The 11913-nt window shown below is 54.8% G+C and overlaps 1 protein-coding gene across 1 annotated transcript; it reads right to left on the bottom strand.

The window, feature by feature from the left end:
* Positions 1 to 255: 255 nt before the first annotated feature.
* On the bottom strand, positions 256 to 11449 carry ARHGEF19 (Rho guanine nucleotide exchange factor 19). Its single transcript, XM_012801599.2, has 16 exons — positions 11404 to 11449; positions 10807 to 11250; positions 10128 to 10412; positions 9902 to 10010; positions 9748 to 9824; positions 9159 to 9421; positions 8201 to 8361; positions 7941 to 8093; positions 7553 to 7682; positions 7351 to 7425; positions 7090 to 7179; positions 6757 to 6917; positions 4212 to 4370; positions 3667 to 3746; positions 1377 to 1481; positions 256 to 886 (listed from the first exon to the last, which is right to left on the bottom strand). Exons 2-16 carry the CDS (start codon positions 11219 to 11221, stop codon positions 729 to 731), a joined length of 2421 nt encoding a protein of 806 aa, XP_012657053.1. The 5' UTR covers positions 11222 to 11250; positions 11404 to 11449; the 3' UTR covers positions 256 to 728.
* Positions 11450 to 11913: the final 464 nt, after the last annotated feature.

The raw sequence follows: 11913 nt of genomic DNA, 5'->3' as shown, positions 1-11913 counted from the left end.
CTCTAGAACTGATAAAGAAGACATTTCTGTTGTTTTAAGTCACACAGTTTATAGTAATTTGTTATAGAAGCCCTAGAAAACCAATATAAGAACTAATAATGTTTGTTTAATATTTAAGCCTATTTGAATCTGACATTTTCTTATTGCAGCTGGAAGCAGCTTAACTGATATTCTGCCCCCAGTCTCCCTCCTGTGGTTAAGAGGTAAACTGTAGAGAAAGCCAAACCCCATTCCCCCTATCTTTAGCTGGGGAAATAGGGTTGGCAGGGGCTGGGGCCACAGCATCAGATGGCTCACAGACTCTAAGCAAAGGCATTATGAGAGTTTATTTACAGACAAGTCACAGCAACCAGTACCCTCTCAGGGTTCTGGCCAGGGGGGGTGGTAGTGAAGACCCCACAGATATATAGGTCCCAGCACCCACCACAACCAGAGCACTCCCCAGCCAGGTCCCTGCCAGAGAAACCAAGAGTCAAGCAGGGTCAAGGGCATGGAAGACAGGGCCCCCCGTCCTTGCCAGATATCGCAGTCACCTGTTGTGGCCCCCATGCCAGACAAAGAAACTGTCCTTGGCCCTGAAGTGAGGCTATTTAGGAGCATGAGGACAAGGGAGACCCTTTGGAGCCCTCCATGCTAGGGTCACTGAACAGAAGTGCAGGCAGCAGTGGCTTAGACCATGGAGATTGCTGACCCCCTCCAGAGCTGGTGTCCCAGGCCACAGCCACCCATCAGGCAGGGGGCTCCCCCAGTTTACTAGTGGCACTTGTGATCCTCTTGTTCTCACGGAGGTTTCGGAGGCGGGCACTGAGGCTGCTGATCTCTTCCACGTAGGCTTGGGGTACCCACCCCTTCTCACCATCTGCCAGGCGCACTCCTTCCAGCCAGCCTACGGACACACAGGCCAAGAGCAGCATCAGTGGCATCAAAGGGGCACCAGAGCCAGAACTAGGAGGGAACGCCTCGGCCCTGATGCAAGCCTTGTCTGCACCCCTGGGGAAAAGGTGACAACATCTCAGCGTCTCCCAGCTCCAGTAAGGACCCTGCCTCTAGCTGTCTTGTAGATGAACTTCTGACCTGTTTTTCCTGACACCCTCTGCGAAGGGTATTTCCCACTCTCCCCTGTCACTGTTCATCCTACAGCTTTACAAGCAGGAAGTGCCTCCTCTTGTCTAACCTGATTCCTACATGCTGGTTGATCAACATTTAGGTAAGTTTTCCCTGTGATGTCTTAGGCATCAAACTCCCTCCTGTTGTTTTAAATCACCCAGTTTATAGTAATTCGTTATAGAAACCATAGGAAATAAATACAAGAACTAATCAGATCGCTTTTCCTGAGAAGTCCCTTTGGGGAGGCCTTCCCAGGAGGCCCCTCTCACCATCACTGGTCCGGGTCCTCACTGCCAGGATGTCAGTCTTCTCCAAGGTCAGCTCATCTGGCTGCAGTGCCTTGTATGTCCTAACGCACTGAACCTGGGGGTGGTCTGACAGTCCAAGGGCAGGGTCAGGTACTCACAGGGGCAGAGGCAGGGAGGGGCAGGAGTTGGGGGGAGGCCACTGTAGCTTCTCCTCTGCCCTGCCCACGCTGCAGGTCCACGTGCAGGATATCAGGTACCTTCTGCCCACCCTGGCTGCTCTTCTCCCCTCTTACCCTAAACCCAAGTGCTAGAGGACCCCAGTCCCTCCCAGTGTTAGTTGCTGCCTCTGTCCCAACGGTTCTCCCCTGCCCAGATTAATCCAACACCTTGATTTTGACCTCCAGTCCCCTATGTCCAACTGCCCCTCATCCCACACAAAAAGCAGTAATGGCCCCTCCTATGCTTCGTCCTGCTCCCTCTGGTCCATCCTTCCCTACTGGGACTCAAGCCACATCAACTCCCTGTTTGAAACCCTCTAGGACTTCCCATCCTCTTGGGAAAAAATCCAAAGTCCCACCCCTCCAGGGCCCACAAAGCTCTGCCTGGTCTGGCACTGTCCCCTTGCTAACCTCACTTCCTCCCTTCTCCTCCCTCGCTCCCCTCACTCTCAGAGCTCCTGCCTCTCTGGCCTCCCTGCTGTTCCTCAACACTCTAAGCTCCCTCCTGCCTTAAGGTCTTTGCATTGGCTGTTCCTCCTGTTAGGAGTACCCTTCCCCAGATCTTTTCATGACTACCTCTCCTCATTCTGCAGGGTCAAGTGTTATTTCCCAGGGGTCTTCTGATCACCTATCTGAGACAGGGAGCTCACTCTAGCCCAAATGGGGCTCCCAGCTTGAGCCAGAGAGACTGCCTCATTCCAGACATGACCAGGTGGGCTAGGTCTGGCTTGAATCCCAGCTTGGCCACCTATTGGCTATGTAACCATGAGTAAGTTACTTGAAATTTCTGAGCCTCCATTTTCTTTTTCTTCTTTTCTTTTCTTTTTTTCTTCCTTCCTTCTCTCTCTCTCTCTCTCTTTTGTTTAGATGTTGCCCTAGGCTACAGTGCCAGGGCATCACCTAGTTCACAGCAACCTCAAACTCCTGAGCTCAAGTGACCCTCCTGCCTCAGCCTCCGAGTAGTTAGGACTACAGGCACCTGCCACAAACGCCCTGCTAATTTATTTTCTCTATTTTTATTTTTTATTTATTTATTTATTTTTTTGAGACAGAGCCTCAAGCTGTCACCCTGGGTAGAGTGCCATGGCATCACAGCTCACAGCAACCTCCAACTCCTGGGTTCAAGCGAGTCTCCTGTCTCAGCCTCCCAAGTAGCTGGGACCACAGGCACCTGCCACAATGCCTGGCTATTTTTTGGTTGCAGCCGTCATTGTCGTTTGGTGGGCTCGGGCTGGATTCAAACCCGCCACCTTAGGTGTATGTGGCTGGCGCCCTAGCCACCTAAGCCACAGGTACCGAGCCATTTTCTCTACTTTTAGTAGACACAATGTCTCACTCTCACTCAGGTTGGTCTCGAACTCCTGAGTTAAAGCAATCCTCCCACCTGGGCCTTCCAGAGTGCTAGGATTATAGGCGTGAGCCATCACGTCCAGCCTGAGCCTCCATTTTCTCAGATAGGAAAAATGAAGAAAATGAGTCTACCTCATAGGGTCGCCATAAGAATTAAATAAAATAAATGCAAATACAAAGCCCCTCGGCCTGGGCCTGGCACAGGGCAGGTGCTCAGTGGTAATGAGTTCCCTTCCTTCCCCTTCACTACCTAAAAGCTCAGCCCTAACTTCCATAAAACCTTCAATAGTTACTCTATGATTAGGGTCTCACTTCACACCCCAAGGAGAAGCCTCTATCTCCGCTCGGCAGATCCTTCATCCTGCAGCACTGTTACCACCAGCCCTCCCACCCTGACCACTCTCTTTCTGCCTGCTTTGTACCTGACACAAACAGAGATAGACCAGGGCTTCAGTCCCAGCTCTGCCACTTACTAGCTGGTTGAACTTGGCCAAGTCATTTTACCTCTGGATCTCTGTTTATGGGGATGAAATGGGTGCCTATAAAGGCCTTTGTAATCTCCAGAGTGCTATTCATGCACTTGGGGTCGACCTGTCCTTGGTAAATCCTGCCCAGCCTTCAGGGTTCCTCAGAGCCATTCCTGCCTGCTCACTGCCCTGCCAGCAACACAGCACCCGGGATGGGAGGAGACACAGAACCCAGCAATCCAGCCCGGGGACATGGCTGGGTGGGGAGGCTGCTACCTTCCCCCTCACTGATGACCTCTTCGTCCTCCTGGGGGGTCGAGGGGCACAGGGCTGATATCCATCGCTGCTTCTCACTTCTAGGGAAGGAGGGGGCTGAGTTGTCATCACATGCAAAATGCCGTTGCCCAGGGAAGGCTGCTGAGAATTGGGTTTAATGTCCAGACCTAGCACCACCCAGGTCACATTTGCCCCACCCTGTGGCCCACCTCCCATCCTTGTATCCAAGTCTGTCCCCTACTCAGCTCTGAGCATGAGAACAGGCCCTGTCCTGCCTAACACCTCTATCCTAAGGCCTGAGGTAGAAGGGTACAGGGGTTTACGTCCAAGAGAGATGTCCAGAGGCTGAGGAGGAGATGGCCAGCCCCTGGGTACCATCTGCAGGGTACATACGACTGCTCTGCCCACCCAACCTTGCCTTCCGTCCCTGCTCATGTTAGGGAAGAGCGGGACACATGGGGAACAAGAGTAGGGATTTCACAGGCACCCCTAGGCCTTGTATGTACCTTGGGGGGGATACTCTCCCCACACACAGGCCTACTCACTCAGTCCGGGCCCTCAGCAGGAACTGGTGCTTCGTACGTTGCCCATGGAGAAGCTGGAGGAGGAACACGTGGCCAGGGATGCCCTGCAGCTTGAGGCTCAGGTCCCGCACCTGCAGCTCAGCCATCTTGGCGTGGACAAAAACAGCAAACTTCCCCAGCCTGGAGGACCAGGGCAGGGAGGTCAGCCCAGCCAGGGCCGGGCTCTCAGGGCCCATACTTAGGAGGCGGGTTCTTATGGGAGGGAGGAGATGGGGTTGCCTTCTCCTCCAGTGGCCTCCCCAGGGTTGTCCTTCTGTACAAGGTACTGCTTCCCCAGTGGCCAGCAAAGTCTCCATGAGGATCCAGAAGCTCCTTTCCTGCTGGCTCACTGACACAGGCAGGAGGAGATGGGGGCAATCTCTGACCCCTGGGCATATTTTCCCATTCTCTCTGAACCTCTCCCCCAAGATCCAGTTCTGAGGCCAACTGGACAGCTCCCTGGCCAGTACATAAGCCCCATGAAAGATGAACTTTGATTTTTGCTGCTGTATCTCAGGGTCTGATGGTGCCTGGCCCACAGTTTGGGTTCAAACTGGGAAGGACAGGTGGATGGCAAGTGGAGGGTGCTCCCCTTCATCTCAACATGTCTAAACAAAGCTCAAACTGATCCCCTTCACGCCTGTCTATTCCAGTGACAGATGTCACCAGTTTGGCCAAGAGGAAACTCAAATGACATGTTCACCCCTTTCTATCCTCTTTCCCAACACTCAACTGGCAGCTCCATACTGTCTCTCCTTCTCCATATTGTCCCTGGAATCCACCTATCTTGAAGCATCCTACCACCTCTGGAGCATCTATCCTCTCCTGAGAATTGTACGACCTTCTGGTCTCTCCCCCTCCCATCCATAGTCCAAAGTGCCCAGGAGTAAAATGCCATCCCTCTGCCTAACTCTCCCCAGGCTTCTGGCTGCCCTCTGAAAAACTCCAACCTCTCTTTAGTGATTCACTAGGAGAAAAGAAAAAGAAAAAAATCTAACCTCTCTACCACGCCTTTCAGCATCCCAGCTTCCCTCTCCTGCCCTGCTCCTCTACAAATCCAGCCACATTAGGCTTCATCATTCCCCAAACACACAGTTTGCTCTTATATATTATTTTATTTTATTTTATTTTTTCGAGACAGAGCCTCAAGCTGTCCCCTTGGGTAGAGCGCTGTGGCATCACAGCTCACAGCAACCTCTAACTTCTGGGCTCAAGTGAGTCTCCTGCCTCAGCCTCCCAAGTAGCTGGGACCATAGGCGCCCGCCACAATGCCTGGCTATTTTTTGGTTGCATCCATCATTGTTGTTTTGGTGGGCCCGGACTGGATGTGAACCCGCCACCTTAGGTGTATGTGGCTGGCACCTTAGCCACTCGAGCCACAGGCGCTGAGCCATGCTCTTATATATTATTATAGTTTCGCTGTACCACCTCCAACCCCTGCTCCAAACTACCTCTCTATCTGTAAAACTCCTACTCATCCTTCAAAGCTTAGCTCAAATGTCCCTTCCTCTATGAAGCGTTACTGATTCTCACCCCACACCAGGAGCTACCACAGTATATCCTCCCATCAAAACCCTGATAACGTGGTTGTCAGGATATATTCTCACTTGTCTGGGAGCTCCTATGAGCAGAGAACATTTCTTATTCATATTTATGTCCTCAGCACCCAGCAGGTGGCCTAGTACAGAACAGGGATTCAGTGACAGATTACTGAATGAACAAATGAATCAGGTCTTAAACTCCTGGCCTCAAGCAATCCTCCCACCTCAACTCCCTGAAGGCTGGAATTACAGGCACAAGCCACCATGCACAGCAAGCAAATAAATCAGGAATAAATGCTTATGGCATAAGATGTCCATCCTTCATCCCATCCAGACTTAAGACTTGCCTCATCCTCCCTTACTTGTAATATTCACAGCTAAATGTTCAGTATATGCCAGGCACTGTGCTAAATCCTTTTCATGTGTTATTTTCACACTAAATCTCTGTAGGTGGTGGTCTCTACACACGGAAGACAGAATAGTACAATGAGTAAGAGCCTGGGATCTAGCTTCAGACAGACCTGGCCTCCTCCTGAATCCCCCACCTATCAGGTCCATGATCTGAGAATAACAAGGGAGTCTACTTCCTAGGCAGGTATTTGGAGGATTAAAGAGAATAATGTACACAGCATGCCTGGCATAGAATAGGTGCTGAGTAAATGTTGGCTGTTAGCATTGCTATGACTCAGCGCACAGTTGAGACTCTAGGGATGTGCTCTTAATCTCTGCTCTAACTGGCTTAAGCTCAGAGCGGCTTTAAGTCATCTGCATACAGTCCAGCCCTTGACTCTCTTGTCTGGAAGATGGACCTTCAGCACATCTCTGCCTTTGTGTCAGGAGATATCTAGGCTCCCTAGGCCCTGGCAGCACAGCCTGGCACAAGCTAGGGCTTACATGACTAGTGATGAACTGGTCATGGAGCCCAGTGGTGGGGAAGAAAGGAGCCTGGCTCTGATCTACCTACTTCCAGCCCTGCCCCGACTCACTCCTTCCGCCGAGAGAGCAGCAAGCAATCATTGAAGAGGTGCAGGTAGACTGCCTTGCTGGACAGCTTCAACTTGGCAGGGGGTGCTGCGGGCAGTGGTGCCAGCTCCACCAGCTCCCCATGCCGAACCAGCCAGCGGGCCTGAGAGATGAGCGGGAAGATCTGGGGGGATGAGAGGAGTAGGTAAGGGAAGAGGACAGGTCAGACCCAGAGGCACCAGGCAGAGAGTACAGGGTGGGAGACTGGAGGGTGTGGCAGTGATGAACTGGCCTGAAGTCCCCCCGGCAAGGAGAGAGCAAGAGCTGCCCCTTCATGTGCCCCATCCTGCGTGCACCTTGCCCTCAAAGTGGATCTTCTTGCTCAGGTGGATGAGCTCCTCTGTCCTCTTCATGGACTGCACGCTGGCGTTGCACTCTTGCACCAGCTGCAAGACCATGAGTGGGTCACCTGCAGCCCCTGAACTCAGGCTCCCAGAGCCCAGCCTCAGACTCCTACCTAGGGACCAGAGACTGATGGCTGAAGGGTCTCTTAGAGACATGCTGGGGGTCCAGGGAGGCCCTCAGGAGCCAAGCAGCCCCTGCGCTGCTGAGCTCACCTCCTTGAGAGCATTGAAGGCCTTGGTGGCCATGTCTTCATCTTCAGAGCCCTGTGCTGTCCGCTTCAGAATGTTCTGGAAAGTGGGATCAGGGCAATGAGGCAGGCACATCCTCCCCCTATGACCTTGCCCATGCCCACCATGGAGGTCACCGTGGCACAGCTTGCCCAGCCCTCACTGCAGTCTAGTGCCCCCTAGTTACCTCCACCAGCATCTTGAGCCGGGTGATCCTCTGAAAGGGCAGAATGAGGAAGGAAGTGAGGGGTAGGCGCTGGCACACAGGAGACTCCTCCAGGCGAGCCAGGATGCTGGGGAACCTGGAGTTCTCTAGGCTGGAAGACGGGAAGGGTTCTGGAGTCACAAGTGGGCCTGAATTCCTGGGACTCATAACTTCAGCTACCCACTGGATCTCCAGGCACCTTCTCAGCACATCCCTTCTAGCTCTGGGGTTGGTCTCACCTTACCCTGGCCCTGGAGACCCTTTCAGGAACATCTCTCGTCCTAGAGTCACCCCTCCTCACCCAGTCCTCCGTGCCTACACCTGTCTGAGAGTCCCTCTATCCTCCCCCCTTCAGATCTCCCAGGCCTACAGCAGGCGTTGGTAGGTGCGCTCCTGGTAGGCCTGGTTGGTGACATAGGGCAGGTAGACTCGGCGGAAGGCCGGGCAATGGTCCAAGACCACATCGCACACACTGAAGCGCAGTACATCTGCCTCCAGCCGCTGCTCCAGGTCCTGCAGGAACCTGTAGGGTCAGCGAGGAGTCAGAGCCAGGGCAGAGATCCTAGAAGTGAGAGCTGGTCACCAACAGCCTTGGTCCCGGCCCTCAGCCAGGCCACACTACTTCCTCACCTCTCGCTGGTGCTCTTGACCTCGGGCAGTTTGGAAAACAGCCACTGCTTGTCCTGGGCCCCTAGACACTCACTCAGCTCAGTAGAGCCTAAGAAGTGTCCCACGGCCACTGACAGGCTGTGGATGTAGGAGGCCTCGGATGTGATCAGCTCAAACTTGGCCTAAGGGAAGGTGGACACCAGGTTGGAATGGCTGACCCAGCCCACCCCAAACGCCCTTGCTTCGCATCCCGCACCTCTCTAGACACAGCCATACCCTGCGTCCCCGCCCCTTCTCCAGCCTCCACCCCTAATCTGGCGCTGGGCGAGTCTGGGGGGACCCATTTCTAGCCGCCGGCAATTGTACAAACCCAACAGAAGTCCCCGACCTCGCCCCTTACTCTACTTCCACCAAGTCACCCCGGTGCCTGCCGGATCTGAGGTGAGCTCTTTCATTAGCTCCGCCCCGCCCCCGCCTGGTCTCGCGCCCACCAGGCGTTTGCCCTCCCAGTGGCTCCGCCCCTCCTCTGGCCCTGCCCTACCCTAGGCCCCGCCCCATGGACCCGCCCCTTTCCCATCCTCGCTTAGTTCTCCACTCGCTTTGGCCTATTCTGATCCTCTGTCCTCGCTTCCACCCAGCACCAACTAGTCAGGTCCTAGCACCCACCTTCCCAATTGACAGTGCCACAGGCGCCCCCTTTTTATGGCCCTGCACCCTCCTGGTCCGGGTCGGAATAAGTCCCTCATGAAGTACTTACCCCTGGCCCGCCCCTTCAGTTGTTCCCCCATCTCGTCTGAGCCCCAGGACCAACTCCCTCTCCCAGCCTTGCCCTCTCTGGCCCCTCCCCCGTATGCCCAGTGTCGCCGCTAAGTCCCGGGATCATATACTCAGGGCCAGTCCCTTCTGTTGCCCTACCCGCTCCGGGCCCCAGGACCGCCTCCCGGCTGGTGGCCCCGCCCCGCCTGGTCCCAGCGCCCACCTCCTGCAGTTTGCAGTCACGCAGGCTCAGCGTGGCCAGCACGCCACTGCCGCGCACGTCGGGGATGTCCTGCCACAGAGAGAAGGTGGAGCCGCGCGCTGACCGCTGCGCGCGGAAGGAGCTGCTTGGGGAGAGGTTGGCGCGGGGCGGCCCGGGCCCCTCCTCCGCGCCCTCAGCCTCGTCCCCCGGGCCCTCCTCCTCGCGCTGCTGCCGCCGCAGTTCACGGGCGCTGGCCACGTCGCTGTATTCCTGGTAGAGTACAGCTGGGCGGGGAAAGGGAGAGACAGGGCGGGGTAGGGCCGTGGGGCGCCCCTCGGGCCCCAGCCCGGATCCTCCCCGGCCCCCCAAGGGCCCACCTCACTTAAGCATTTGCGGAGGTTCAGATATCTGTCCACGATTAATTCATTCGTTCACTCATTCATTAATCCCATAAACATTAGTTGAGCACCAACTGCATGCTAGTCCCTGTGCTACATACTGTACTGAGACCTCCACTCTCTCCTCACAGGACCCCTACCTCTCAACTTTCCAAACCCCAGTTTCCCCGTTTCCACATCCCAGCCGGTTCTTCTGACCCCCTCCCACGTACAGTTAAGGAGGAATCGTGACTGGCGCCGTTCGCTGGCGCTCCTGGTACCCAAAGGAGACTCTTCTTGCGTGTCTAGCCTAGGAAATAGAGAGCGTCAGGGCCCTTCTTTACCTAAACCCTGACTGGGACCCAACCCCAGAGAGGGAGATGGTACCTGGACTCAGGCCAACAGCCAGGGCGCATGCTTGAGTCAACAGGGTCAAGAAGCGACACACCGTCCACCCGCATCTCTACACCTCGCGACTCCCTTCCAAATGCTTTTCCTGGAGAGAGTGAGGGCTGGATGTGGGTAGTCCAGAGAATGGCCCTGGGCACGGCGGCACTACACCCCAACTGCCCAGCACCCTGATGGTGTCAGGGCCCAGGGAGGGAGCTGGTACCTTCCCGGGCTGCTTCAGAGCCTGACGCAGGAATGAGTGTCCGGGATGCTGAACTCCGCCCCAGGCGCAGCGAAGAGTGCAGACGGGTCATCAGCTCAGACGCTGAGAAGCGCCTTCGCTCAGGCCCTTCCAGGCTTGGTCGTGTGCCAGCAGACAGCTCCCGGGGTCTAGACTCATCCGTGCTCAGGGTCTGCTCCTGCAAGGTCTGGCCGGCCTCCAGGAAGACATCCTGGGCCTCTAGGCTGCCCTCGACCTCCTCACGCTGGTACACCCGCATCTTGCGCCCTGGGGGTGGGGAGGTGTGAGAGCACAGGCCACCCACCGGGGCCCTCCAGCCTCCTCCCTGAGCATCTGGAGTTCACATATCAGGTCTGAGGATGAGGCTGAGATTCTGTTGGCAGCTGGTCCCCAGAGCAATAGGGTCAACAAAGGAGTGAAGAGAGCAGTCCTGGCTGCAGTGGGCAAAGGGTGGGTAAAGAGGCCAGGGTACTCAGGACAGTGACTTGCTGTGTAAGTTGGTCAGGTCACTTGCCTTTCCTGAGCCCTAGTTTCCTTGTCACTAAAACCTACTACTTGTCCTGACTTTGGGGGGAACTTAGGGCTTAAAGGGTTCTAAAAGAGCCACCAAGTGCCTCCTCTGTCCACTCCATGGGGCTACACCTCCCCCAAGGTGACTTACAGGCTGACTTCTTCTCAGAGCCATGGCTGGCCCGGCGCTGTGGCTGTGGATGCTGAGGACTCCAGGGGCCCTCCAGAGCTGGAGGCGGGGCAGCAGGACAGTGTGGCCAGCTGCCAGCCCTGCTGGGCCTTATTCCTCCACCAGTGGAGATCTCTGTCTCTGCACCTCCTGGGGATGCTGGCCATAACAGCCCTTGGAGAGGGGCAGGGGTCCCCAGGGACCAGCGGCTGCCAGGAGCCCGTAACTCCTCTGAGGCAACAGGGAAAAGGTCCAGACACACAGGGTTTGGAGGCTGCAGGGTGGGCAGCTCCACAAAGGACAGACTCTCCTGCTGGCACACAGCTACTGGGTGGCAGGCAGTGCCAGGTGGCCCAGCCAGGTGGGGCTGGAAGGTAGCAGGTGGCCCACAGTCCATTCCTCCTTTGCTTAGCCACCTGCCTGGGCCTGTAGGAGAAAAGGGATCAGACCCTAGACACAGGGCTGGCCAGTAAGCCACCATATCCTGGAGGCCTGGACAAACACTTGTGTACAAGTGTGTACATACATTTGTATAAGCACATTCACACACCTAGTTATATAGTAATAGCTCATGCTTACCTGGCACTTCTTGAATGACATGCCAAGTAATTTACATGTATTATCTCATTTCATCATCACGACAACCCTATGAGTTGATGCTGTTATCACTCCTATTTTAGAGATGAAGAAAGTGGGGCACAGAGCAGTTGTTATTTGGGAAACGGCAAAGCCGGGATACACATGCAGCCATTTCAGCTTTCAAGTCTATGGTTTTAACAACCTTGTGCATACTCTGACACACAGACACGCAATCACACATGCAGATACATACACTGTCACGTAAATTCATGTTCCAAAATATATAAGCACACACTTTCTCCCAGGTACACATACGGACATGCACATTTTCATAGATACACTCAGACATCTCAACCTCAGGCTCACACATTCACAGACACTCAGTTTTACACAACTAAATACACTTTCTCACAAACACACACCCACTCATTTGATATTTATACACACAGACCCCGAGCTTTCTCACACTCCTGTTCTATTTACATACATACACCAGAACACAGACACAAA

Source organism: Otolemur garnettii, unplaced genomic scaffold (assembly GCF_000181295.1).
Source record: "Otolemur garnettii isolate 467f Iridium unplaced genomic scaffold, OtoGar3 scaffold00009, whole genome shotgun sequence".
Taxonomy (NCBI): Eukaryota; Metazoa; Chordata; class Mammalia; order Primates; family Galagidae; genus Otolemur; species Otolemur garnettii.
The sequence above is the reverse complement of the archived record's forward strand: the minus strand, read 5'-3'. Positions and strand labels throughout refer to the sequence as shown.